Source organism: Geotrypetes seraphini, chromosome 11, assembly GCF_902459505.1.
Source record: "Geotrypetes seraphini chromosome 11, aGeoSer1.1, whole genome shotgun sequence".
Taxonomy (NCBI): Eukaryota; Metazoa; Chordata; class Amphibia; order Gymnophiona; family Dermophiidae; genus Geotrypetes; species Geotrypetes seraphini.
The window spans coordinates 58204254-58229315 of record NC_047094.1 but is presented as its reverse complement, the minus strand read 5'-3'; the positions used below and the strand labels follow the sequence as shown (position 1 = coordinate 58229315).

At 42.2% G+C, this 25062-nt stretch overlaps 1 protein-coding gene across 8 annotated transcripts in view; it reads left to right on the top strand.

Moving 5' to 3' along the window:
• The window catches only part of CREBBP (CREB binding protein), a 676455-nt gene that overhangs the window by 574123 nt on the left and 77270 nt on the right, over positions 1 to 25062 (top strand). For all 8 annotated transcript variants that reach the window (XM_033962544.1, XM_033962542.1, XM_033962548.1 and 5 more), the window contains one exon: positions 12385 to 12550. In XM_033962544.1, the coding sequence (XP_033818435.1) occupies positions 12385 to 12550 (166 nt within the window). The remainder of the gene's footprint in view (positions 1 to 12384; positions 12551 to 25062) is intronic.

The following is a 25062-nucleotide window of genomic DNA, read 5'->3' as shown; positions in this document are numbered from 1 at the left end:
GGATCCCCACTATCCCCTACTCTCTTCAACCTATACACTGCATCTCTCGGAACATACCTGGATAATCTAGGCATCACCACCTACAGTTATGCAGATGACATTACCATTCTCATACCTTTTGATCAACCAAAGTCCGCCATGACAAACACACTACACCGAACACTAGAAACAGTAGCAACCTGGATGAAAGATCACAAACTGAAACTCAACACAGACAAAACTAAATTAATCCTCCTCGAAAACGACAAAGTCCCAACCATAACCAATATAGAAATTAACACAATCAACTATCCCATTCAAACTACCATAAAACTACTAGGAATGACTATAGACCGATGCTGCACCATGCAACCACAAATAAATAAAACAATACAGAAATCCTTCGCAATTACGAGAAACCTAAGACAAGTCTGGAAATTCTTTGAAAAAACACAATTCCAGCTTATAGTACAATCCCTAATCTAAGTCTATTAGATTACTACAACATGCTCTACGTCCCCTGCCCTGCTACAATGACTAAACAACTACAAACAATCCAAAATACAGCTCTGAGACTCATCTACTCATTGAGAAAACACGACCATATTACAGAAGCATACATCAACTCACATTGGCTACCAATCCAAGAAAAAATACTATTTAAATTCTACTGTATGTTATTTAAAACCTTAAACGGAGACAGCCCAACCTACCTGAACAACCGCTTCATCCAAACCACCTCAATCAGACATAGAAAAACACACCCCCCCATTCATACACCCCTTGATCAAAGAAGTAAAACGGAAAAAACTATACGATGGCCTCTTGGCCACTCAAGCAGCTAAACTAGATAACCAAAATCTCCAATCTACTGATAACGACACCAGACTACAAGACATTCAGAAAAGAAATAAAAACTATACTCTTCAAGAAATTCCTGAAACAGCCCTAACTTCAAACTAACTGTCCTTCCCCCCTCCCTCTTCCTGCCACACAGAAACTACATAACCTACTCTTTACCTCTCCAGAAAGGACAAATGTGCTTCCATTGTAACCCTCCGTTTTTTATTTATTTTGTAATCCGCCTTGAACCGCAAGGTAATGGCGGAATAGAAATCTCTAATGTAGTGTAATGTAAAATGAGCTCCTGCGGGGACGGGAAAAAATCTGTCCCCGTGTCATTCTCTAATTCACATACTGAAGATGGAAATAACCGTATGTTAACTTAAAGACCAAATTGTATGCTAAACTTTACTCTCTTTATTGAACATTACTGTACAAATGTAAATTCATAATTCATTTGTCTATGCATTATGTATGTCAACTTTGTTATCCGTTCTGAGCTCGTTGGGGAGGACAGGATATAAAACTAAATAAATAAATGTACATCGCGTACACAAGTGTCTGTTAATGTTATGAGTGTCTGTATGTGTAAGAATACAACTGCCCAGAGAAGCATCTTTCTTTGATTTGATTGGTCCTTGAAAACTAATGGCAAGTAATTTTTATTTTATATTTTATTCAGTAATTATCCTAACTTGAGCAACAAAGCAATCAAGGCTTTTGTTACCATTTGGATCTTCGTATCTTTGCGAACTTGGATTTTCAGCTCTGACAGAAATTAAATTGAAAAAAAGAGAATGACTGCAGATGATGGGAATGCATGTTTGCTTGTTGACTATCAAGCTTTGTTTTGAGTTAATTTGCACTCAAAAACAAGCACATCCATTACATTAGGGACTTCTATTCCGCCTATACCTTGCAGTTCAAGGCAGATTACAAAAGAGCTAACTGGACATTTCCAGTGAAGTTACAACAGTTTTGGGGTTGTTGTTTTTTTTTGGTTACAAGGGAGGAGAGGTACCTGGATTAAGTCTGGAAGAACTTGCAAATTGGATATTAAATTGACTGTACGTTACCGTGTGATATAACAAATAGATTACAGTTAGAGTACAAATAAGATTACGTTACATTTCAGGGATCTGAATACTTGGTTGGTGTTTTGGGGAGGAAGAGATTATTTAAGTGGAGGTTTTGGGGGAGAATTTATCTAGGAGGAGGGGGAAGGTTTGGGTTATGATATCTGGATAAATTTTTTGAAAAGTAGGGTTTTGATTTCTTTTCGAAAAGTTTTGAAGTCACCCGTTGCCGTCAACAGGTTGGAGATGGAGTGGTTAAGTTTTGCTGCTTGCGTCGCCAGAAGGTTATCAAACATCTTTTTGCGCTGAGTGCCCTTAAGTGGAGGGAAGGCAAAAGGGTTCAGAGTTCTTCTTTGTCTTGAGGTGAGGATCTGGTTTAGGCGGTTGTTTAGATAGGGAGGCGGAGCCGTTTAATGCTTTGAATAATAGACAGTAGAATTTGAATTGAATTCGTGCTTACATAGGTAGCCAGTGAGAGTCTAGGAAGGCAGTTGTAATATGATCATATTTTCTCAGGGAGCAGATCAGTCTGATTAGCATTGATTAGCAAGTCTATATACTTTAGTTTCACCGTTATTACAATTACCCATACATAGCTTAAAGAACTTTAAATAAATAACTCGCAAATTTAAATTTTTTTGTTGGTTTTGCAAGTTTATAATTTCATTATAATGTGCCAAGAAAAACATTGTTTCCATTTAGTATCCTGCAAAAACATTTGCTCCGTTTAGTGTGCCAGAGCTAGAAAAAAGTTTGAGAGACTAAAAGTATATGGTACATTCCACCTTTGATGCTTTTGGCATAGTCTCTCATACCTTGACAGTCTCTGTTGCTATGCATAGACAAACATGGTTGAAAATTTCAGACCTGGGTGCAAATGTACAAGATTGACTCTTCAACATACCCTGTATTATTATTTATTTATATAGATATATATCCTGTCCTCCCCAAAGAGCTCAGAATGGGTTACAGTTTACTTTCACAGTGGTACAATATAGTGTTTACATACAGTATGTTGCACAATATCTTCATATAGGATTACTTACTGTTGCTAGTGAAGGGTTGAGGGAGTGACTAGGCAAAAAAATAGGTTTTTACAGCTTTTCTAAAGTTAAGAAGTCCTTTAAGGATTCTGATATGAGGAGGTAGGTTGTTCCAAAGGTTTGGTAAGAAATAGGAATAGGATTGTTTCCAGGTTGTATGGAGTTGGAGGGAATGTCCTAATGATATATGTAAGCATATGTCATCTTGGGAGCGCAGCATTCTCTTTAGGATGTAGAGAGGAAGTTTGTCTGATAAGTTTTTGGGTATTATGTTGTAGAGAGATTTATTTGCCAACATTAGGCCTTTAAAAATGCAGCGTTTGGTTATAGGCAGCCAGTGGACCGATATCCGTGCTGGAGAGACTGGGTCATGGGCTTATAGGTTTTTCAGTAGTCTTATTGCTGCATTTTGACCTCGCTGTAGTCGCTTGGTGTTTTTTGTTGTAACACCGTTGAATAAAACATTTCAATAATTTAGGCGTGTAAGGACAAAGGCGTAGAGTAGTTGGGTGAAGCCTTGTTCCATGAAGTAGTTTCTTATATTTTGGAGCTGGCGGAGATAGTAGGAGGATGAAGAAACTGCTTGTAAGATGTGCTTGGAGATTGATAGGTTTGAGTCAAGAATAATTCCTAGACTTCATACTTTGTCTTTTGCCATTAATGTAGTTGATTCCCAGGCTAGGGAAGGGCGGGTGTAGGAGCATTTTTCTTTCCTAATCAATAGTAGTTCAGTCTTGGAGGCGTTCAGTTGAAGTTTCTTTGAAGTCATCCAGTGTTTTAATTTGGGAAAAGCAGTTGTGCAGGGTTGGGGTCTGGGTGTCGCGATTTGCTCCTAGTGTTAGGTAGTGGCGTACCTAGCATATGTGACACCAGGGGCCCATCATTTTTTGGCACCCCCCCCCCCCCCCCATCTGTACGAAAAACATGATTTTTAGTAACAAGCCACATGTCACACATGAGTACCTTGGAAAAGGCAGCATCTTACATATTACAGTGAGCAGTACATCAATACACCCATTGTAAAATTAAACAAGCCAGACCAGCACAGATCAATCCTACACTGTCAATCCTAACAGAAAACCATGTCTTTCGAACACACAGAACACAGAAAACACTTTTGTCTAGTATGGAATATGTCATTACAGACTAACCTCTCCCTCTTTTACAAAACTGTAGTGTGGATTTTAGCCACGGTGGTAACAGCTCTGACGCTCATAGAATTCTGAGCATCAGAGCTGGCACAAAAAAACGCTCCACAGTTTTGTAAAAGGGGGGATAAAATAGAAATACATAGACAAAGGTTAAATTGAACCAGCAAGAATCTGGACTCTGCATAAAATGCAAAACCACAGAAACAGTGACATATGTCTCCTAAAACAATAAATAAATAGAAAATTTTTGTTCTACCTTTGTCTTCTCTGGTTTCTGCTTTCCTCATCTTCTTGTTACTGTCTTCCTTCCATCCACTGTCTGCCATCTCTCTGCCCCTCCCTATATGGCATCTTCTCTCCTTCTATGCCCCTTCCAGAAACTGTATGTCTCCCCCTTCCATCTCTTCTCTAGACCCCACCCCCCCTTTGGTCTGGCATCCATCATCTTCCCTTTGTTCCCTCATGGTCTGGCATCTTTCTCCTTTCATCTCACTTTCCCTCCCCCCTGTGGTTTTTAGCATCTCTCTCTTCTCATTTCCTCCGTTCAGATTTGATATCTCTGTCTCCTTCCCCATTCTCTGGCATCTCTCTCTCCTCTCTCTCTTCCCTTTCCTTCTCTGGTCTTCCTTTTTTATTTTCTGCCTCCATTTAAATTAAATTCTTTCTTACTATGCAGTCCTCAGTTTCCCTCTTTTCACTATGTCTACCCACAGCATGCCACCCCTTTCCTTCACCCCTCCACTATCTCACTAACTCTATCTTCTTCCCCCATCCAGCATATATCCTTTTTCTTTATTTCTCCTTTCATCCAGTATGTGTTCTCTTTCTCCACTTCCATTCAGCATTTGCTCTCCCTTCTCCCCACTTCCATCATCTGACCTCTTCTCTCTCCCCTTTCTACCCATTTCCATCATCTGCCCCCTTCTCTCAATCTCTCCATCCACCACAGGCCCATCTTTCTCCTTTCCTCACCTTTCTGATTTTGGCAAAAAAATTTGCAATGCCCCCCCCCCCCCCAGACAACAGGCACGGTCCGACAAACCTCCCTGCCCTGTGCTGGCAATGTCTAAACTGCCTTCTTACAGCAGCATATGGCTGCCGTAAAGGTCGTCTCTGATGCAACTTCCGGTTGTGTCAGAGATGATCTTTACGGCAGCCATACGCAGCCTCAACGCTCTAGCTCAGGGTGCCCACACTTTTTGGGCTTGTGAGCTACTTTTAAAATAACCAAGTCAAAATGACCTACCAACAATAAAATTTAAAAAAACACAAAGCACACTGTACGCTGAGAAAATGTTAATTATCATTTCTATTCTGGGGTTTTTTCAAAGAGGTCAAGGCAGATGACTCTATGCACTGTCACCTCAGTAACAACCATACAAAAATAGACAAATATATCCCCTCCCTTTTTACTAAACCACAATAGCAGTTTTTAGTGCAGGGAGCTGCGCTGAATGCCCAGGGCTGCTCTCAACGCTCATAGGCTCCCTGCGCTAAAAACCGCTATTGCGGTTTAGTAAAAGGGGGCCATAGTGCAAAACATAGACAGCAGAAATAAATTCAGACACATTTTGATCACTAAATTGAAAATAAAATCATTTTTCCTACCTTGTCTGGTGATTTCATGAGTCTCTGGTTGCACTTTCTTCTTCTGACTGTGCATCCAATCTTTCTTCCCTTCTTTCAGCCTGTATGCTTCCTCTCCTCCAGACCTCATTCCCTCCCCCAACTTTTTCTTCCTCTCTCCCTTCCCTCTCTTTCTCCCTGCCTCCCTTTCTTTTTTCTCTCTTCATGCCCTCTTTCTTTCTCCCTGCCCTCCACCAAGCCACTGCTGCCACCATCGGTGAACAGGCCCCAAAGCCACTGCGGCGGCTGCCCCAAGCTCTCTCTGCTTCCCTGCGTCGGGCTGATCAGCATTCCTCTCCCCGACGTCAATTCTGCTGTCATAGAGAAAGTTCCGCCCAGCCAGGCAGCGATTGGCTGGCCCGAGCTTCCTCTTCGACGGCAGCCTTAGGGGGGTGCACAGCCGGCCAAGTCCAGATAATGGTCGATCGCCAAGGCAAAATGAGTCTATCACGGAGCCCGGGATGGGCTCCGCGATCAACTCACTTTGCCTTGGCGATCGACCATTTTCCGGACTTGGTCGGCTGTGCACCCCCCCCCCCCTAAGGCTGCAGCCGTGGCGGACCACTCCCCCCCCCTTGGTACGCCACTGGTGTTAGGCATAGTTGAATGTCACCAGCAAAGGAATGGATTTTGATTTGGTATTTTGCGGCTATGTCAAGTATAGGGCCCCCTGTGGTATGCCATATTTGGTTTGTTTCGATTTGGATAGATTAGTGCCGAGTAATACTCTTTCAGATTTTTGGCTCAGAAAGGATTTTTTATGTATTTTTATTTCTTTTACTTAATTTCTGTTAACTGAGTCGAGTTCCTTTTAGGTGATGATTCGGTATACATGGCTAAGGTTTAGTTTAGTGCTTTATAACGGATACCGATTTCTGCAAGGAGGGTAGAGTGATCAAAGGTATCAAAAGCTGCACTCAGGTTAAGCAAGACAAGTAGGATGTCATTTCGCTTATCCATCAGTTGCCAGCAGTCCATGATATTGAGTAAAACAGTTTATCCCAGGACAAATAGGCAGCATATTCTCACATGTGGGTGACGTCATCCATGGAGCCCCAGTATGGACACTTTAAAAGGTTGCGAAAGCCCGCACTGCACATGCGCGAATGCCTTCCAGTCCGACATAGGTGCACAGCTCCTCAGTTCCGTTTTTTTCCACGTAGCATTGAAGTCGCGTTCTTTAACAGTCTTTGTTTTTTTCTACGCTTGCCTTCCCACTCTCACGCTATTTTTGTCTTTATTTCTTCTTAATTTTGGACAGATTTGGAGAAAGGCTCTATCAAAATTCCATGTTGGCTAATAGAGCTGTCAACTACAATTTCTACTTCTCATGTTACTTGAAACATCTCATGAAGCAGTTTCCTGCATATCAAAAATATATGCCCTCTCATAAATTGAAAGGCTTCCAACATCTTGTTAGCACTCTCCTTCAGTTATGGAAGTATCTTGTTCGTTCAGCTTTTGACATCTTTGAACTCACGTCGAGAGCCTCTTCTATGTCTGTGGACATGAGGAGACTAGCGTGGCTCAGAGTCTCTGATATGGACGTTAACCTACAGGACAGGCTAGCCAACATTCCTTGCTTAGGAGATGAGCTTTTTGGAGCCTCTGCAGATACAGCAACCCAAAAACTCTCAGCTCATGAGACTCGATGAGACACCTTAGTTAAACCTAAGTCCAAACCCTCATCATCAAGACCTTTTTCAGCCAAAACCTCTGTTCCTCTAAGGCCTTAGCAGAAAAAGCAAAGGCAACAGCGCCCTCCCAAAGTCCCACCTGCTGCTCCTGCCAAGCCAACTTAGTCTTTTTGACCTGCTGATCAAGAGCATAGTTCCAATCCCTCTGCTACTGCCTCTCCCTTAACCAATCAGAGGTCGCCTTCAACTCTATTTCTATTGTTGGGAGTTCATCACCTCCAATCTCTGGGTTCTAAAACTCAAGGATGGTTACTCTCTACATTTCATCACCATCCCTCTGGATCATCCTCCAAGAGAGTCTGCTTCCAACCCTCACCAGTCCTCTCTTAAGGAAGTACAGTCCCTTCTTCTCCTTAGCGCCATCGAAGAAGTTCTTGCAGATCAGCAAAACCAAGGGTTTTATTCCAGATATTTTCTGTTAGCAACCGATTTTAGATCTCAGAGCCCTCAAAGAGAAGTTTTGTATGTTATCTCTAGCCACTCTATATCCTTTCTTTGCTCAAAACGATTGGCTATGCTCTCTGGATCTCAAGGAAGTCTACACCCATATTCCAGTTCATCTGGCTTCCAGGAAATATCTCAGATTTCAAGTGGCACATCACCACTACCAATAAAATGTCCTACCATTTGGCCTGGCATCTTCTCCCAGGGTCTTCACCAAGTGCCTGGTCATGGTAGCAGTGGCCTTGAGATCTCACAGTCTTCAAGTCTTCCCCTATCTGAATGACTGGCTCATAATCATGTCAAGATGTTGTACTAGCAACGAGTCACACCATCTTGTTTCTTCAGAACCTGGGTTTCGAGATCAACTTTCCTAAGTCGCAGCTTCATCCATCTCAGAGGCTTCAGCTCATTGGAGCTCTTTTAAACACTAAGATGAGAGCATTCCTTCCGCAGGATCATCAGGACACTTCACCTCTGTCACCAAGTGGACCAGCTCCAGTCCTTTTCAGCCAGACGAATGATGGTTCTTCTCGGCCACATGGCTTCCACGGTACATATGACTCCTCTGGTGAGGCTCCACCTCAGAATACCTCAATGGACTCTGGCCTCACAGCGGTCTCAGGCGACCAATCCTCTCTTGCAACACATTTCTTTAATCTCGTCTCTTCGATGGTCACTTCAGTGGTGGATGATTTCATCCAATCTTTCCAGAGGTCTTCTTTTTCACATGCCTCCTCATCAAAAAGTGTTAATCATGGATCTGTCAACTTACACCTGGGGGGCACATCTGGATGGTCTACAGACTCAAGGCCATTGATCCACCTGAGAGCAGAAGTTCCATATCAATCTTCTGGAACTCAGAGCGATTTATTATGCTCTCAAAACTTTCCAGCATCTCATAGACCAGGGGTGCCCACACTTTTTGGGCTTGCAAGCTACTTTTAAAATGACCAAGTCAAAATGATATACCAACAATAAAATTTGAAAAAAACACAAAGTACACTGTTCGCAGAGAAAATGTTAATTATCATTTATATTCTGCGGGTTTTCAAAGAGGTCAAGGCAGATGACTTTATGCAATGTCACCTGGGAACAACTATATAAATATACCCCCTCCCTTTTTACTAAACCACAATAGCAGTTTTTAGCGCAGGGAGCTGCGCTGAATGCCCAGGGCTGCTCTCAACGCTCATAGGCTTCCTGCGTTAAAAACCGCTATTGCGGTTTAGTAAAAGGGGGCCATAGTGCAAAATATAGACAGCAGATATAAATTCAGACACATTTTGATCACTAAATTGAAAATAAAATCATTTTTTCTACCTTTGTTGTCTGGTGATTTCATGAGTCTCTGGTTGCACTTTCTTCTTCTGGCTGTACATCCAATATTTCTTCCCTTCTTTCAGCCTGCAGTATGCTTCCAGACCTCATTCCCTCCGCCAACTTTTTCTTCCTCTCTCCCTGTCCCCCTCCACTTTCTTTCTCCCTGCCCCCTTTCTTTCTATCTTCCCATCCTCCCTTTCTTTCTTTGTCTCCATGCCCCTCTTTCTTTCTGTCTTCCTGTCCCCCTTTCTTTTTCCCTTCTTTCTTTCTGTCTCCCTGCCTGCTCCCAAGTCACTGCCGCCGTCATCGGGGAACAGGCCTCCAAACCATTGCCACCCCAAGCTTTCCCTGCTTCCCCACACAGAAGCGTCGGGCTGACCAGATTTCCTCTCCCCGACATCATTTCTGATGTCAGAGAGGAAGTTCCGGGCCAGCCAGCCATTGCTTACTTTACAAGGCTATCAACGGAGAAAGCCCAACTTACTGGAATAACAGACTAAACCAATTCTCCTCAATCAGACACAGAAGAACCCATTCACTATTCTATTACCCACCATCCAAAAATGTCAAACGAAAAAAACTCTATGACAACTTAATAGCCTCCAAAGCAGCTAAGTGGACAAACAACTCACCACTCTATTATCTTCATCCACAGATTACAAAACCTTCAAGAAAGAAATTAAAACCATACTCTTCAAAAAAACACGTTAAACCTATCCAGCACAACAATCCTAACCCAACATTCAACACTCTATAAACCCTTAGTACTCTCTAATTTTTTTCTAATTACCAAACATTATCTAAAACCCATAATTCTCCCTTAAAATTTTATCTCATCGTTTATTCTATTATTTCAAAGTTGAAATGTAATTCTTGTTTTTAGTTTGGATGTAATCTGCCTTGAACCGCAAGGTAATGGCGGAATAGAAATCACTAATGTAATGTAATGTAATCTTATTTCCAATAGTGGCCAAACTAGGAGATGGGAAGAGAATTTTGGAGTCTAATGGGACAGATCCCAATGAGAAATAGTGTTTGAACATGCTTAGAAGGCATACCATGTAGCAATATATTTGAAAACAATTATAAAATGATGTTTCGGTGGTATTACTCCCTCAGCTCATGTTGTCATATATGGTGGTATTCTGCTCTAAAATATAGCACTTTTGGAGTGGTTAAAGCTACAGCCTCAGCACCCTGAGGTTGTGGGTTCAAACCCACATTGCTCCTTGTGACCCTGGGCAAGTCACTTAATACTCCCCATTGCCCCAGGTACATTAGATAGATTGTGAACCTCCTGGGACAGACAGGGAAAAATGCTTGAGTACCTGCATAAATTTATGTAAACCGTTCTGAGCTCCCCTGGGAGAATGGTATAGAAAATTGAATAAATATAAATATAATATGCTTTAGTACTTTGTTAAAGGAATCTATACAGCATTGATGGACATTGATTTATTGTGAATAGACCCTTCCAATATTTCAGAAGATAATGCTGCTCTTCTGCATCATTGAATGACTGTGGCCCAGCAGAGGAAAGTGATAGTGGGCTCAAAGGAGGCTATGCTACTTTGGACTATGCGCACCAATGTCTCGACTTAACAGCCATGAGATAACAAAGGATAAAACAATCTGAAACTATATGTGCACCATACAGTGGTTAGTTATGATCATCACAGCAATTCTGTACAAGTTGAACTATCCAGGGTAGCCCCCATGTTACTGTAAATGGCAATTTAAGGCATTGTCCCTTCTTATAACTATGTCAAAGCTCATTTTTGATCATTGTCTATGTCCTTGTGAGTTGTTTTTAGTATGTGTTTTCCTCCATTTTTGTGATGTAATATGCAGAGGGGGAAGGGTTGTCCAAATTGTGTATCTGTTGGCTGAGGAAAAAAATACATTGTCTGAGTTTTTCTCAAGGTTCCTTTCTCCTGTCACAAAAAGATGAAGCCCATCATTACAATAAAACCTTTTATTTTTCTATAAATATAATAGGGATGTACCAAATATTCATATTTCAGCCCCGATTAATGGCCCAATTTCCTAATTTGTATTTAGCCAAATAGTAATTTAAATTCAAATACAAATAATCCAGGACTCTAATCCTACCAAAATAGACATTTGATCTCTGATTTCACATTGCTTCTTTTATTATTTGTTGTATTAAAACTCAATGCCCATTATTCGTATTCAGTCAAACAATATTTTTCATTTGTATTTAGTCAAATGGTAAAGTATGCCATTCAACATAAGATCATAAGAATAGCCTTACTAGGTCAGACCAGTAGCCCATTCTCACATGGTAAAGTATGCCATTCAACATAAGATCATAAGAATAGCCTTACTAAGTCAGACCATCAAGCCCAGTAGCCCATTCTCACAGTGGCCAATCCAGGTCCCAATACCTGGCCAAACCCAAGGAGTACAACATTCCATGCTACCGATCCAGGGCAAGCAGTGGTTTCCCCCCGTGTCTTTATCAGTAACAGACTATGGACTTTTCCTCCAGGAACTTGTCCAAACCTTTCTTAAAACCAGTTATGCTATCCGCTCTTACCACATCCTCTGGAAACACTTTCCACAGCGTAACTATTCTCTGAGTGAAAAAAATTTCCTCCCATTGGTTTTAAAAGTATTTCCCTGTAACTTCATTAAGTGTCCCCTAGTCTTTATCATTTTTGATGGAGTGAAAAATCGATCCATTTGTACCTGTTCTACTCCACTCAGGATTTTGTAGACTTTAATCATATCTCCCCTCAGCCATCTCTTTTCCAAACTGAAGATGACCTAACCTCTTTAGTCTTTCTTCTTACGAGAGGAGTTCCATCCCCTTTATCATCTTGGTCGCTCTTCTTTGAACCTTTTCTAGTGCCACTATATCTTTCTTACAGCTCTAAATTATTTACCTCATCCCCATCCTCCTATGTATCTAAAACCTTCTTGATGAGCCAGGTATTGAATTTTTCTTTAAGATTATAGAACAGTGCAGTATTGCAGGATTCTGGTAAAAACTCATTTTTCCAACAAAATTAATGTACTAGATCTCTAATAAAAACTATTAGTAGGCATACTTCTTTGAAGACCATATGTTTGGGTATTGCAGATGTATATTTTGACAAAAGAAATACTACTTTGAGATATGAAAATGTTGTGGTTTTTTTTAAATATGTATAACTTTTGAATAAAATTTATTCATCTATAGGTATGTGACTGGTCATATTTGGGCCTGCCCACCCAGTGAAGGTGATGATTATATCTTCCATTGCCATCCTCCAGATCAAAAAATCCCCAAACCTAAACGTCTTCAAGAATGGTACAAGAAGATGTTAGACAAGGCATTTGCAGAGAGGATCATACACGATTATAAGGTTGGTTTAATTGTTTCTCCATGAATAACTAGGATGAATCAATACACACATGAATGATGTAATTTAAACAGCATTTCTTGCAATGCTTAAAAATAAACCACTAGAAAGCTTTTCCAGGCATGTGTGAAATTGCCCACAAAAGCAGAACTGTTCTTTTTCATCAGCAAATCCAACTTGGTCACGTGAATTTTCTTAAGATTTGTTGCTTGCTTTGGGTCTCCTCAAATGTCTGTTTAGTTAACCTATATAGATTTTTCAGTATTTTTATAAATTTTAGAAGTCACCCCCCCCCCTTTCCCCACAGTGAATCTTCCCAGCAGCTCTGTCGCACATTTTTGCAGCAGAATTCGGTTTGATTTTGTAGTAACACACTTCCCAACATTTTAGAAAAGTAAACCCCGCATACTGTCAAAGGATAATGTGGACATTTACCTATTATACCACTCTTCATCTGAAATTTTATCATTGTGAAGGAATAATAAAGTTGGGATATCAGTAAAGAATCTAATTTCCAGTGCAATATGTGAGACATTCTAGACAGTAGGGTTATTTCCTTTTAATCATATGGTTGCAGAAGGAATCCACTCCAGATTTTTCACACTGCCTCTATAGCAGTGTTCTTCAACCTTTTTACACCTAAGGACCGGCGGAAAAAAAAATTATTTTGTGGGCCGGCAAACTACTAGGACTGAAATTTATAACACCCCGTTTCTGCCCCTTCTCCGCAAGCTCGGTCCTTACAAACCATCTGATCCCATCTGCACGAGCCTCAGTTATGATTTTATATTGAATGTATTTTACTAAAGTATAAAAAGAAACAATATTCTGTACAATTGTCATTTTATAAATACAGAGCAAGGATCAACAAAACCCCTGTCTCCCCTCCCCTTCACATATATCCCCTCTACTATCAAGAAAACTGAATAAGCCAAATTATTACAGAATGCTACACAGTTTCGCCGCCTCTTCTCTTCAGGGCAGCCCCATTGAAACCGGGAGCTGCCCCAACACAAGCCAGCCCTCCCGCTGCAGGGAAGGAACTTCGGGCCGCGTGGGAGTCCAGCTCCGCCTCCCGAAGCCCCCTGCAGAGCACATTTTCGCAGCCTCTTCTCTTCAGGGCAGCTCCATTGCCACCGGGACCTGCCCCAACGCAAGCCAGCCCTCCCGCTACAGGGAAGGAACTTCGGGCCGCGTGGGAGTCCGGCTCCGCCTCGCGAAGCCCCCCACAGCTCAATCATTTGACCAGACCAACAGCAGGACCTATCTCACACTAGAGAATGACACGGTGAAAAAATTGGTCCCCGTCACCGCCCCGTCACCGTCTCACCATCCTCTGCACCGCCCCGTCACCGCCATTCCATTCACCGCCCCGTCACCGCCACTGCCATCCCATTCACCGCCCCGTCACCGCCACTGCAACCCCATTCACCGCCCCGTCACCGTCACCGTCGCATACATAAAAGCCTCAAACGGGTACGATTTTATATAATTTTCTTTATTTACGTTTAAAGGAAACATTCTGTAAAACTTTAAAACTTTGTTTAATATTACTTAAAAACTATACAAAAACAAATAATTGTGTATTCTAAATTGCAAAAACAAACCAACCCCCAAACCGTAAAATAAAGCTACGGGACATAGAAAAGTCTTGCACGTACAGATTTAGCCACAATAAGTGTGGGAACCATACAGTGATATATGGGCAAATGCATTCATGCATGCGCACGTAAACTTGGGTGCATCTGAATAGACAGGAGACGCTTCTCAAGTTTACATTCTTTATTTGAACAGGAGCAAGGCCTAGTATGAACTACGGCGCTGGACAGTCCGGAAATTAACTTTCTCTCACCCTCTTAATCCCCAGCCTCTACACGTTTCCATACTAATCACCCCTCTTCAATCCAGATCCTCCCTCCCCCTAGGTCTAGCATCTCTCCCTCCCTCATTCCATGCTACTCGGTCCACCATGTCTCTCCCTGCCCTCCGTTTGCAGCCCGGTATCTCTCCCTCGTTATCAAACTCCCCACATCCTACCTTCGTACTCTTCGCTGTCACCGACAACTCCTACACCTCGCCTAAAACCCAACCTCGAAGACGTCCCACACCGACGTCCCGCCCTCCTCTGACGCAGCTTCGCCTCCCGCCCTCCCCCCCCCCTCTGACGGAACTTCCTGTTTCCGGGAGGGCGGGCGCGGCAGAGGGAAAACTCCGGGGCCGTCGCAGGTACCTGTATAAATTGCTGTTTGCTGCCGGCGATCTCGAAAACAAGTTCGGAGGTAGGGCTGGTGGGGGTTGAGATGGAGGGGGGGATGTGGTGCTATGGGGGGGGGAGGAAGAGTGAGAGAAAGAAAGGGAAAGGGAGTCCCGGGTCCTTGGGGGGGGGGTGCTCGGAGCGTGAGGGCAACCGAATGTGTCGGGACTTGGCGTCTCTGGGGAAAATGTGTACTCGGCGGAGAAATCTAACACCCGTTCACGAACACGGTGAAACACGGGTAAATAGCGGTTCTTAGAAGGGGGGACATTGGCCTGCGGGGACAAATCTATTCACCGTTTCCGCGGGCGGTGAATGGCCTTGTCCCCGTCGCCGCAGCGACTGCTAGTTTTCTTCCCCGTTTTCGGCGGTGACCCGCGGCTTAAATGCGGTGGCCGCGGGTAAACCGCCACCGTGTCATTCTCTATCTCACACAAAACAGTGAGATCTATCTCCCTCACCGATAACAACAGGACAGGCGGCCTCTCTGAACCAGTCCAGACCCTTACCCCCTGCCACCAAAAATGAAGCTATCCCCACAAAAACACACTCAAGCCACTCTACTGATAATCCTCCTCATTACCAGTTGGAAAGTAGTAGCAAACAACTTATCCACCACACCCACAAGCTCCTTTGCAACCAATTTCCAACACCACTTTCCAACACCACAACAGGAGAACCCTTATAACAAGAAACTCAAACCACCAAACCAGCACTCAACATCCCATCACCCTAACCTGGAGAAGAAGATCAACACTTCCCAAGACCAAACCTCAACCTCCTCCTAAAACACTCATCTACCCTGAAATGACCCACAATCATCAAACAGATATCACTACCCTAACATGTGCCTACGTAAACATCAGAGCCTTAGAATCTAAAACAGAACATATAAAAAATTGGATAAAAACTGAAAACCTAGATTGCCTTTTCCTCACAGAAGCCTGGTTAACCTCAGACGCAGACCCTAGAATAACAGAGGTATGCCCTCAGGGATACAAAATAACAGTGACCTGCAGAGAGAGAAAAAGAGGAGGAGGACTAGCAATAATATTCAAGGACTCCCTAACCCTAAATATACTAGAAAAAACATCCACCACACAAATGGACTTCCTTGCCTGTCGTCTCACAAGCACCACTCTAAAAAACTCACTAAACTGGATGCTCTGTTACATAACACCAGGTAACTGGACCACAGTGAGACCTGAATTTGAAAACTTCATTTACCAAAACTCTATAACAGCAGAATATAACCTTATCCTAGGAGATCTAAACCTTCACCTAGAAGACCTAACATCCACACCAGCAAAAAACTGTCTAGCATTTCTCAATGCCTTATCCTTCCAAATCCTATACCCACAAACCACTCATGAAAAAGGACATCAATTTGACATTGCAGCCTTCATGACCCATCAACCAACCACCCCAGTAATTCAAACACTCAATGGAACCTGGTCCCCATCCCTCTGGTCAGACCACTATACTTACAATTTCAACATCAACTGGACCAAGAACAAAACCACACCTAAATCCAAAAAAATAACATACACCTCACGCAAACATATCGAGCCAACCGTATTCTGGACAAAAATAGATGAAACACTCCAGGACTGCGACCCCAAAGATTTCATCTCTCACAGGAATAATCTGACCACCAACATCATGGATGAACTAGCCCCACTACAAACCAAAACTAGAACCAGTAGAAGATCAGACCAATGGTTTGACAACGATCTGCTCCAACTTAAAAGACAATGCAGACGATTAGAAAGAAAATGGAGAAAAACAAACCTAGATCAAACGAAAACCGCCTGGAAAAAAATTAACAAACAATACAAACTTCTACTAAAAGACAAGAGGAAAACTCACTACACAAATCTTATAGGTACAGAAACCCAAGATACCAAAAAACTATTCCAAATATTAAAAGACCTAACTGACACCAAACCCTACACGACCACTAACAACACCCCACCCCCCTCAGCTACCCTCTTAGCAGATCACTTCAAGAACAAAATTACTAATGCCAGAGCCACCCTCAATTTTACCCCATCCCACCTAAACGAAATCACAATTCACCCCACAGAAAAAGAATCAACTGCAGCAGACAGAACATGGTCTCAATTCCCCAACATACAATGGTCCGAACTCAATTAACTCTACAAAAAATACAGCCACGCCTCCTGTGACCTCTACCACTGCCCATCATATCTCCTTACTACCTCCAGTGTAAAATTCCGTAATCTACTTCTGCAATGGATACAAACTACACTCACAGATGGCATTTTCCCTACTAACATCAGCAAAATCATCATTACTCCAATTCAAAAGGACCAACGGACCAACCATCCAACTTCAGACCCATTGCCTCAATACCGCTATACGTCAAAATTATAGAAGGCCTAGTAGCTAAACTCCTCACAAACTATCTAGACGACCATTACTTACTCCACCCCATGCAATCTGGCTTCAGAATCAACTTCAGCACAGAGACACTACTAGGCTTCCTTAAGGACACAGCCAGACAACACCTTAGCACAGGAAAAAAAATGTTTCTCATACAACTGGACCTGACTGCAGCAGCATTTGACCTAGTTGATCATAACATCCTTCTTCAAATCCTGGATGCAATAGGTATCTCAGATAAAGTATACTCTTGGTTTGAAGGCTTCCTAAAATCCAGAACCTACAGAGTAAAATCAAACAAAGAAAAATCAGAACCTTGATCAAACCCTTGCGGCGTACCACAGGGATCCCCACTATTCCCTACTCTCTTCAACCTATACACTGCCTCTCTCGGAGCATACCTGGACAATCTAGGCATAACCACCTATAGTTATGCGGATGATATCTCCATCCTCATGCCATATGATCAGCCAAAGACCACCATGACAAATATACTACATCGAACACTAGAAACAGTTACGACCTGGATGAAAGAACACAAACTGAAACTCAACCCAGATAAAACTAAATTCATCCTCCTCGAAAATGACAAAGTCCCAACCATAACCAATTTAGAACTCAACTCAATCAACTATCCAATCCAAACCACCATAAAACTACTAGGAATGACAATAGACAGATGCTGTACTATGCAACCGCAAATAAATAAAACAATACAGAAATCCTTCGCAATAATGAGAAATCTGAGACAAGTCCAGAAATTATTTGAAAGAACATAATTCCAGCTTATAGTGCAATCCCTAATCCAAGAACTGCTAGACTACTGCAACATCCTCTACCTCCCCTGCCCTGCCACTATGACCAAGCAATTACAAACAATCCAAAATACAGCTCTGAGACTCATCTACTCATTGAGGAAACATGATCATATCACAGAGGCTTACATCAACTCACACTGGCTACCAATCCAAGAAAGAATACTATTTAAATTCTACTGCATGATATTCAAAACCCTAAACGGAAACAGCACATCCTACCTAAACAACCGCCTCATCCAAGCAACCTCAACCAGACATAGAAAAACGCACTCCCCATTCACACCTCTCCCGATCAGAGAAGTAAAACGGACAAAACAATACAATGGCTTCCTAGCCATTCAAGCCGCAAAACTAGATAACCAAATCTCCAACCTACTGTTACCACCCCAGACTACAAGTTTTTCAGAAAAGAAATAAAAACTATACTCTTCAAGAAATTCCTGAAACAGTCCTAACTTCACTTACTCTTAACAACTCTAGAAATGACAATTGATCTACTCTTTACAACTCTAGAAATGACAATTGTTCTTCCATTGTAACCCCCATTTATATATCTTTTGTAATCCGCCTTGACCTGCAAGGTAATGGTGGAATAGAAATCTCTAATGTAATGTAATGTAAATATGCTAAAAGAATACCGCAGTCACACATAGCAGGAATAGTGTTAGGGGAGTTCAACTAGAGCAGCTGCCCCCTGGTCAGAGAGAGCCCTAAGCCACTGCCTGGGCTTTGCAGTCCCCAGTTATGTGTAACACTAGCTCTAGCAGGATATATATTTCAAATCTGATATATTCTAATCACAAAATAGAAATAAAATTATTTTTTTCTACCTTGTGTTGTCTCTGGTTTCTGCTTTCATCTTCTTTTCACTCTCTTCCTTCCAGCGTCTGCCCTCTATCTCTTCAATCCAGCATCTGCCTCTTCCATCCACTGTCTGTCCCCTCCCCTTCCATATGGTATCTGTTTTCTTTCTATGTCCCTCTCCCTTTTCCATCCAGCCTGTGCCCCCTCTCCTTTTTACATGATTCATTCCAGCTTCACTGCTTTCTTCATTTTTATCTCTCCTACACCAGATCTAGCATCTTTGTCCCTCTCTATTTCTCTGCTGACCCCCTTCCCATCTCTCTACTTTCTCATTCCTGTCTCTCCCCTTCCCCTCCTCTAATCTCCCTGCCAACTGTTTCCTTATTTTTCCTTCTCCCTTCCCTCCTCCCCCTGTCCATCAGTAACTCTCTTCCCTTCCCTTTCCCTCCTCCCCTCCCAGCAGCATCTCTCCTTCTCCTTCCCTCCAGGTCCAGTAGCAGCTGTCCCTTTTTTTCCCTTGTCCAGCAGCTTCCCAGCCTCCTTTCCCTCCTCCCCTCCCAGCAGCATCTCTCCTTCTCCTTCCCTCCAGGTCCAGTAGCAGCTGTCCCTTTTTTCCCCTTGCCCAGCAGCTTCCCAGCCTCCAACAGTGGCTTTCTCCCCTCCTAGCAGCTCTCTGTATTTGCCAGCGCAGCAATTCACTAAGGCAGCCTTGGGTCCTTTGATGGGTCACGCCGTCTCTGAGGAAAGAGGAAATTGCATCATCAGAGGCGGCTGCGACTCAGCAAAAGCCCCAAGGCTGCCTTAGTGAATCGCTGCGCTGGTAAGTACCGACAGCTGCTGGGAGGGGAGAAAGCCACTGTTGGAGGCTTCCAATGATCTCGCCAGCCCTGCGCGGACCTGCACTTCGTCGATCTTGCCGGCCCTGCGCGGAACGGCAGGAATTTTCTGCGGACCGGCACCGGTCTACGGACCGGCGGTTGAAGAACAGTACTCTATAGTACTTCACTGATCAATTTAGCGCTCTCTACAGTTTTTTCCTTCTGCAAAGCATAGATGCAGTTGTGTGTGTTCTGCTCTCCCCATTTTATTGTTTTAATTCAATGTAATTTTGTCCCCTTTTCGGGTAATTTAGGGCCTCTTTTACGAAGCCGTTTAGCGCAGGCCGCTGTGGAAATAGCCCCAACAGTTTTGGGGCTGTTGCTGCACGGCTTTGTAAAAGAGGCCCTTAGTGCTTGGAGTGATTTTAAAACTCTGCCTGCTTGAGAATTCACAGACCGGTCTGTAGATGACAGGTCAATCACTTTTTGGGTACCTGTTGGCCAGCCTGCATAGTTTTATCTGGAACTCAGGGCCATCCCTGAAGTGGCTCAGTTAATTAGAGGTAGAGCGCAGGCTGTTAGATGCCTTTAGGCTCACCGGTGTCGTTTTGCCTCCGTCCATTCCAGTGTGCATCTGATGGTCCGTAAGGGTGGAGGTACAGTCAGACATTGGAGTCTGACTGGCAGCCCGAAGATCAGCTTTGTAGGAACATTCTCAGCTTTGTGGCAGTGATTATTCTCATCCAGCTACTATGAGAGAGCTTAATTTACACTTGCAGCATTTCTAACTGATCTTCTCAGATCACAGTGAGTACACAAGCTGACAGCCTGAGAGAGTCATCGGGGGAAGTGTGAAAAGTTGGGTTTTGAGTGTTTCTGAATGTTCCCCCTCCTGAAAAATCCTAAAATCGCCATTTTTAATGTTTGGGAAATATGAAAACATTGTGATTTGGGCACAAATTTTGTGAAGTGGCCATCTTGGATTTTTAGTGATTTTAATTTCTAAAGCTCCCTGCTTTTTCAAATTTGCCTGGAAACTTGCTGGGATAAAGTCCTTGGGCTCTCCTTTTATAAATTTTTCCCAGGATTCTACATTTTAGCGCTTTTAGGACATTTTTGCATTATGTGTTGCGTAGCGCAGCCAGGGGGGCCACAGCATCTAGCATCTGCTGAAGCAGGTGACCAAATGCTCAGCTAGCCCAGCAGGGCAGCTTTCATGGTTTGTGGGGCTCAGCACGGCTGGTAATTCCAAACACCAGGCTGCAGACCCTGCGCAGCCTCAGAAAAGATCATTTTCACCACCTTAATGTGACCTCTGCCCTAGGAGCCTGATACCTTTTCAACATTTTTGAAATTTTTGCACTCAGGATTTTGGACCACTGTGTTTTCCCCCTGCGCAGTCCCAATCCGCCTACATGGCGTCTCTCAGTGTCGTTACTCCTTTGGACACATCCTAGAGTCGCTCCTGCCCCGAAAGCCTGCTAGACCACCAGGTAAGGCCGAGATGCCGGGAGGAAGGCTGGAGAAAGGCAGGAATGTGGTAAAATATGGTTCCTCCCCCCCAAAAAAAAAAAAATTGCGAATATGTGAAACCGGGGGAAGTGTAAAAAAAACAAATGAGAGAGAGCAAACTCACACAGAACTTGCAAGCTAGAAAACTACAGAGCTTAGAAATAATAGACAATGTCAATACTGACATTTAAACCATCAGGTCGAACAGACTTCAGGGTAAAGATCCATTTCTTTTCTCTATGTTGTAGCTGTAACCATCTGTCCCCCGACCCCCCCCCCCCCCTTTTCTCAGAGTGGCTGGAATGTGATCAAGCACTACACAGTGCAATTGAGAAAAGTGTGAGCATAAGCTGAACAGTGTTGAACTAAAGGTGCATTTTTCACAATTCTCTTTTAATGCACTTCTGTATTCATTCAGGCACACCCTCGGGGGTCTAGATGTCTGACCAACATAAACTTTTTGACATCGACGGACCAGGCAGTACACTACAAACTCACAATCACAAGTAGTGACATGCCTCAGAGGGTATTTTTCTGATCCATTGGATTACTAAATTCAGTGCACTGTAGCATAATCTCACAATTCAGGCACTTATCACAGGAGTCATGTTGTCCTATCCTTGCCAGGTTCAAATGCTCATTTCTCAAAACTGCAGGACTTAGCTGCTCCTTTAGATTGATACCCCTTTTGAAAGTAGACCGTAGCTGATGATCATCAGATGAAGGAGAGGTAGTCAAAATGTTCCAATGCTTACGTATAATCCTATGGAGATGTTGGGCTTTGGAATCATAATCTTTAATCGAGGAGCAGAGTCCAATAAGAGATAATCTCGGTTAGCAAACAATGTCCTCTTATAAGCTTTCCGAATCACATCATTGGGGTATTCTCTATCAGCAAATCTCTCAGAAAGGATTTTGACTTGAAAAATAAATTCTTCCTTAGTGGAGCAGATTCTTTTCACCCGTAGAAATTGTGAAAAAGGGAGACTCGTTTCAGCTGTGGAGGGTGAAAACTATCAAAATGCAGTACTGTATTACGGTCTTCCGGAAAACCGTAGTTTCCAAGGTGTTATTGATCCTATTCAATTTTACACCCAAAAAAGAAATTTCTGTCAAACTACATTGCATTGAAAACTTAATATTGGGATGACGTGAATTCAACCACCCACAGAAATCCAAGAGAGTGATATATTCTCCATCCAAAAGAAAAATGTCATCTATAAAACTCATCCACTGAATTACAGTATATGATCTTGATAAGGGGAATTCTTGCACAATTTTTCTTCAGTGTGACATGTAAAGATTGGCCACAGACAGGGCTATAGTAGCCCCCTTTGCCACTCCCAAAATTTGTTTGTAAAACCTTTTCTCAAACAGAAAAAAATTTTCCCACATAGCACACCGTGCTAATGCTATCAAAAAAATCAGTAGATACTTCCACATTATCACGTTTGTTCAAAAACATAGTCAATACCTCCAGGGCTTCTATCTGTGGAATTACAGTATAAAGTGGCTATACGTCCATAGTGTTATTCTTTATTAAATCACAGCTCTTTTTAAATTTTCAGCTTATATATTAAAAGCAAACGCTTGTTCTATACAACAATATATTGATTCAGTTTCCAATAACGCTGGAACAGTTCATATGATTAGATGGTCAGTCAAAACGTTTGGTATTAAGAGATGTTAAAATCTTAGAAGCTCATAATAATAGATGTAACTCTAATGTTTCATCAGATCAGATCAAAATTATTCAGGATTTACAAAATGACCAAACTATAATTATACATAGAGCTGATAAAGGGGGCGGCATTGTCATTCAGGACTACCAGGATTATCAAAGAAAAGCCCTTAGTCAATTACCGTACATGATACTGCTTATTATACTGTATTACAGGAAGATCCCACTAACGTCATTAAACAAAAAGTAGATCAGTTAATTCAATCAGCGAAGGATGAGGAGTTGATTTATTTTAAGGAATTTCGGTTTTTGACTAACAATTACCCGAGGACACCACACATATACTTTATTCCTAAAATACATAAGTCTAGCACTCATCCCCCTGGTCGCCCTATTGTAGTGGGTATTGACTCAGTATTGGAACCATTATCCAAATACCTTAATGGGTATTTGAAAAAATTTGTTCCATATGCTGAATCATATATAAGGGATTCGTCTCATTTCCTTCAGATTATTGATAACCTGTGCCAACAACCGCTGCCTGATAATAGCATCTTAGTGACAGCAGATGTCATGGCACTGTATACAAACGTCCCCCAACGGGCGGCTATGGTAGTAGTTGAATCGGTGTCCTCTAAGCTGGACATTGTAGAGTCTAAAAAATGTTTTCTTAAACAACTAGCTGAAGTGATTATATTCAATAATTACTTCAAGTTTGAAAATACTCTTTATTTACAAACCAAGGGGGTAGCGATGGAGGCAGCAGTTGCTCCCACCATCGCTTGCCTTTATATGTCCAGCTTTGAGGAGACGTTTTTGTACAGTTCCAGCCATTTCTGTCACGTTAGATGTTGGAAGCGTTTTATTGATGATGTGTTTTTTATGTGGACTGGTGGAGAGGATGAGCTTGATGAGTTCTTATTAGAAATTAATCAGAAGGACCCTAATATTAAATTTACGCATAAGAAGGATAAGGTCCATATATCATTTTTGGACATTAGTCTTTATATCCATGATAAAGCTATCTCCACCAGTCTACACAGAAAACCATCTGACCGCAATGCCCTCCTCCATTACCAAAGCTTTCACCCTCGTTCTCTTAAGAATAGTATTCCAGTGGGTCAATTTTTATGCATACGCCGTATTTGTTCAGATGAAGTTGATTTTAATAATCAAGCTACTGAGATGTATTTCAAATTTGTTGAATGTGGATATCCTAAAAAAATTATTAAAAGAGCTTGGAAGCGAGCCTAAAACTGTCATCGATCTTGGCTTATGCGATCAACACAGAAGGATAATGATTCTCATACGGTGTGTGTATTACCTTTTACCAACAATAGTAATGCTATTAAGAAGATAATCTTAAAATATTGGCCTATAGTTCAATATCATTCTTCTCTTAAGGATAAACCTAAATTTGCCTTCACTAGGGCTCATAACTTGGGTGAAAAGCTTAGATACAGGAGGGGTGCTTATTGCAAACAGAGATTGTCCGCTCATAAACCTTGCGGTCATTGCAGCACTTGTGGTTACATAAGGTGTCAACCCTTTATATCTATTCCAAAATTACAGGGGAAGAAATTTGATCTCACTACGGGCACCAACCGTGATTCCCAGGGAGTTGTGTATTGCGTGATCTGCCCCTGCGGTTTGTTGTACATTGGACAAACCAGTAGGAAAATTAAAACACGTATTGTTGAACATCTCAGCAATATCCGAAGGGGCAGAGAATCCGCCCCCCTAGTGGATCACTGGTTGAGGGAGGATCACTCATTGTTAGATCTGAGATACACAGTGCTTATACATATTGATCAATATGAAGGAGATATCTGTAAACTTTTATTACAGAAAGAACAACGATTCATTTATAATTGGAATATGTTATCTCCTAACGGTTTAAATTCAGAAATCGAGTGGTTAAATATATAAGTGTATGTGTGGTGTCCTCGGGTGTAACATCATTTCCGTTGTTCTAATTGTTGGGTTTTGTCCAGGTGGGTGCGTTAGTGAGTGCGCATGTATTTAATCCGGGAGCTTGGGTAGCTTCAGCCAGTTCCTCTTCCGGTGTCGTTCCCCGATTTAGCTTGCCTGAGAAGGTACATTGATTAGCCTTATAATGATAGAAGATGAGTTTGAAATTTGATATAGGCTTGGATAGATTCAGTTACAAGAGTATGTGTGTATTTGTTTTAATTTTGTAAAGGTTTTAATGTTAGTTTGCT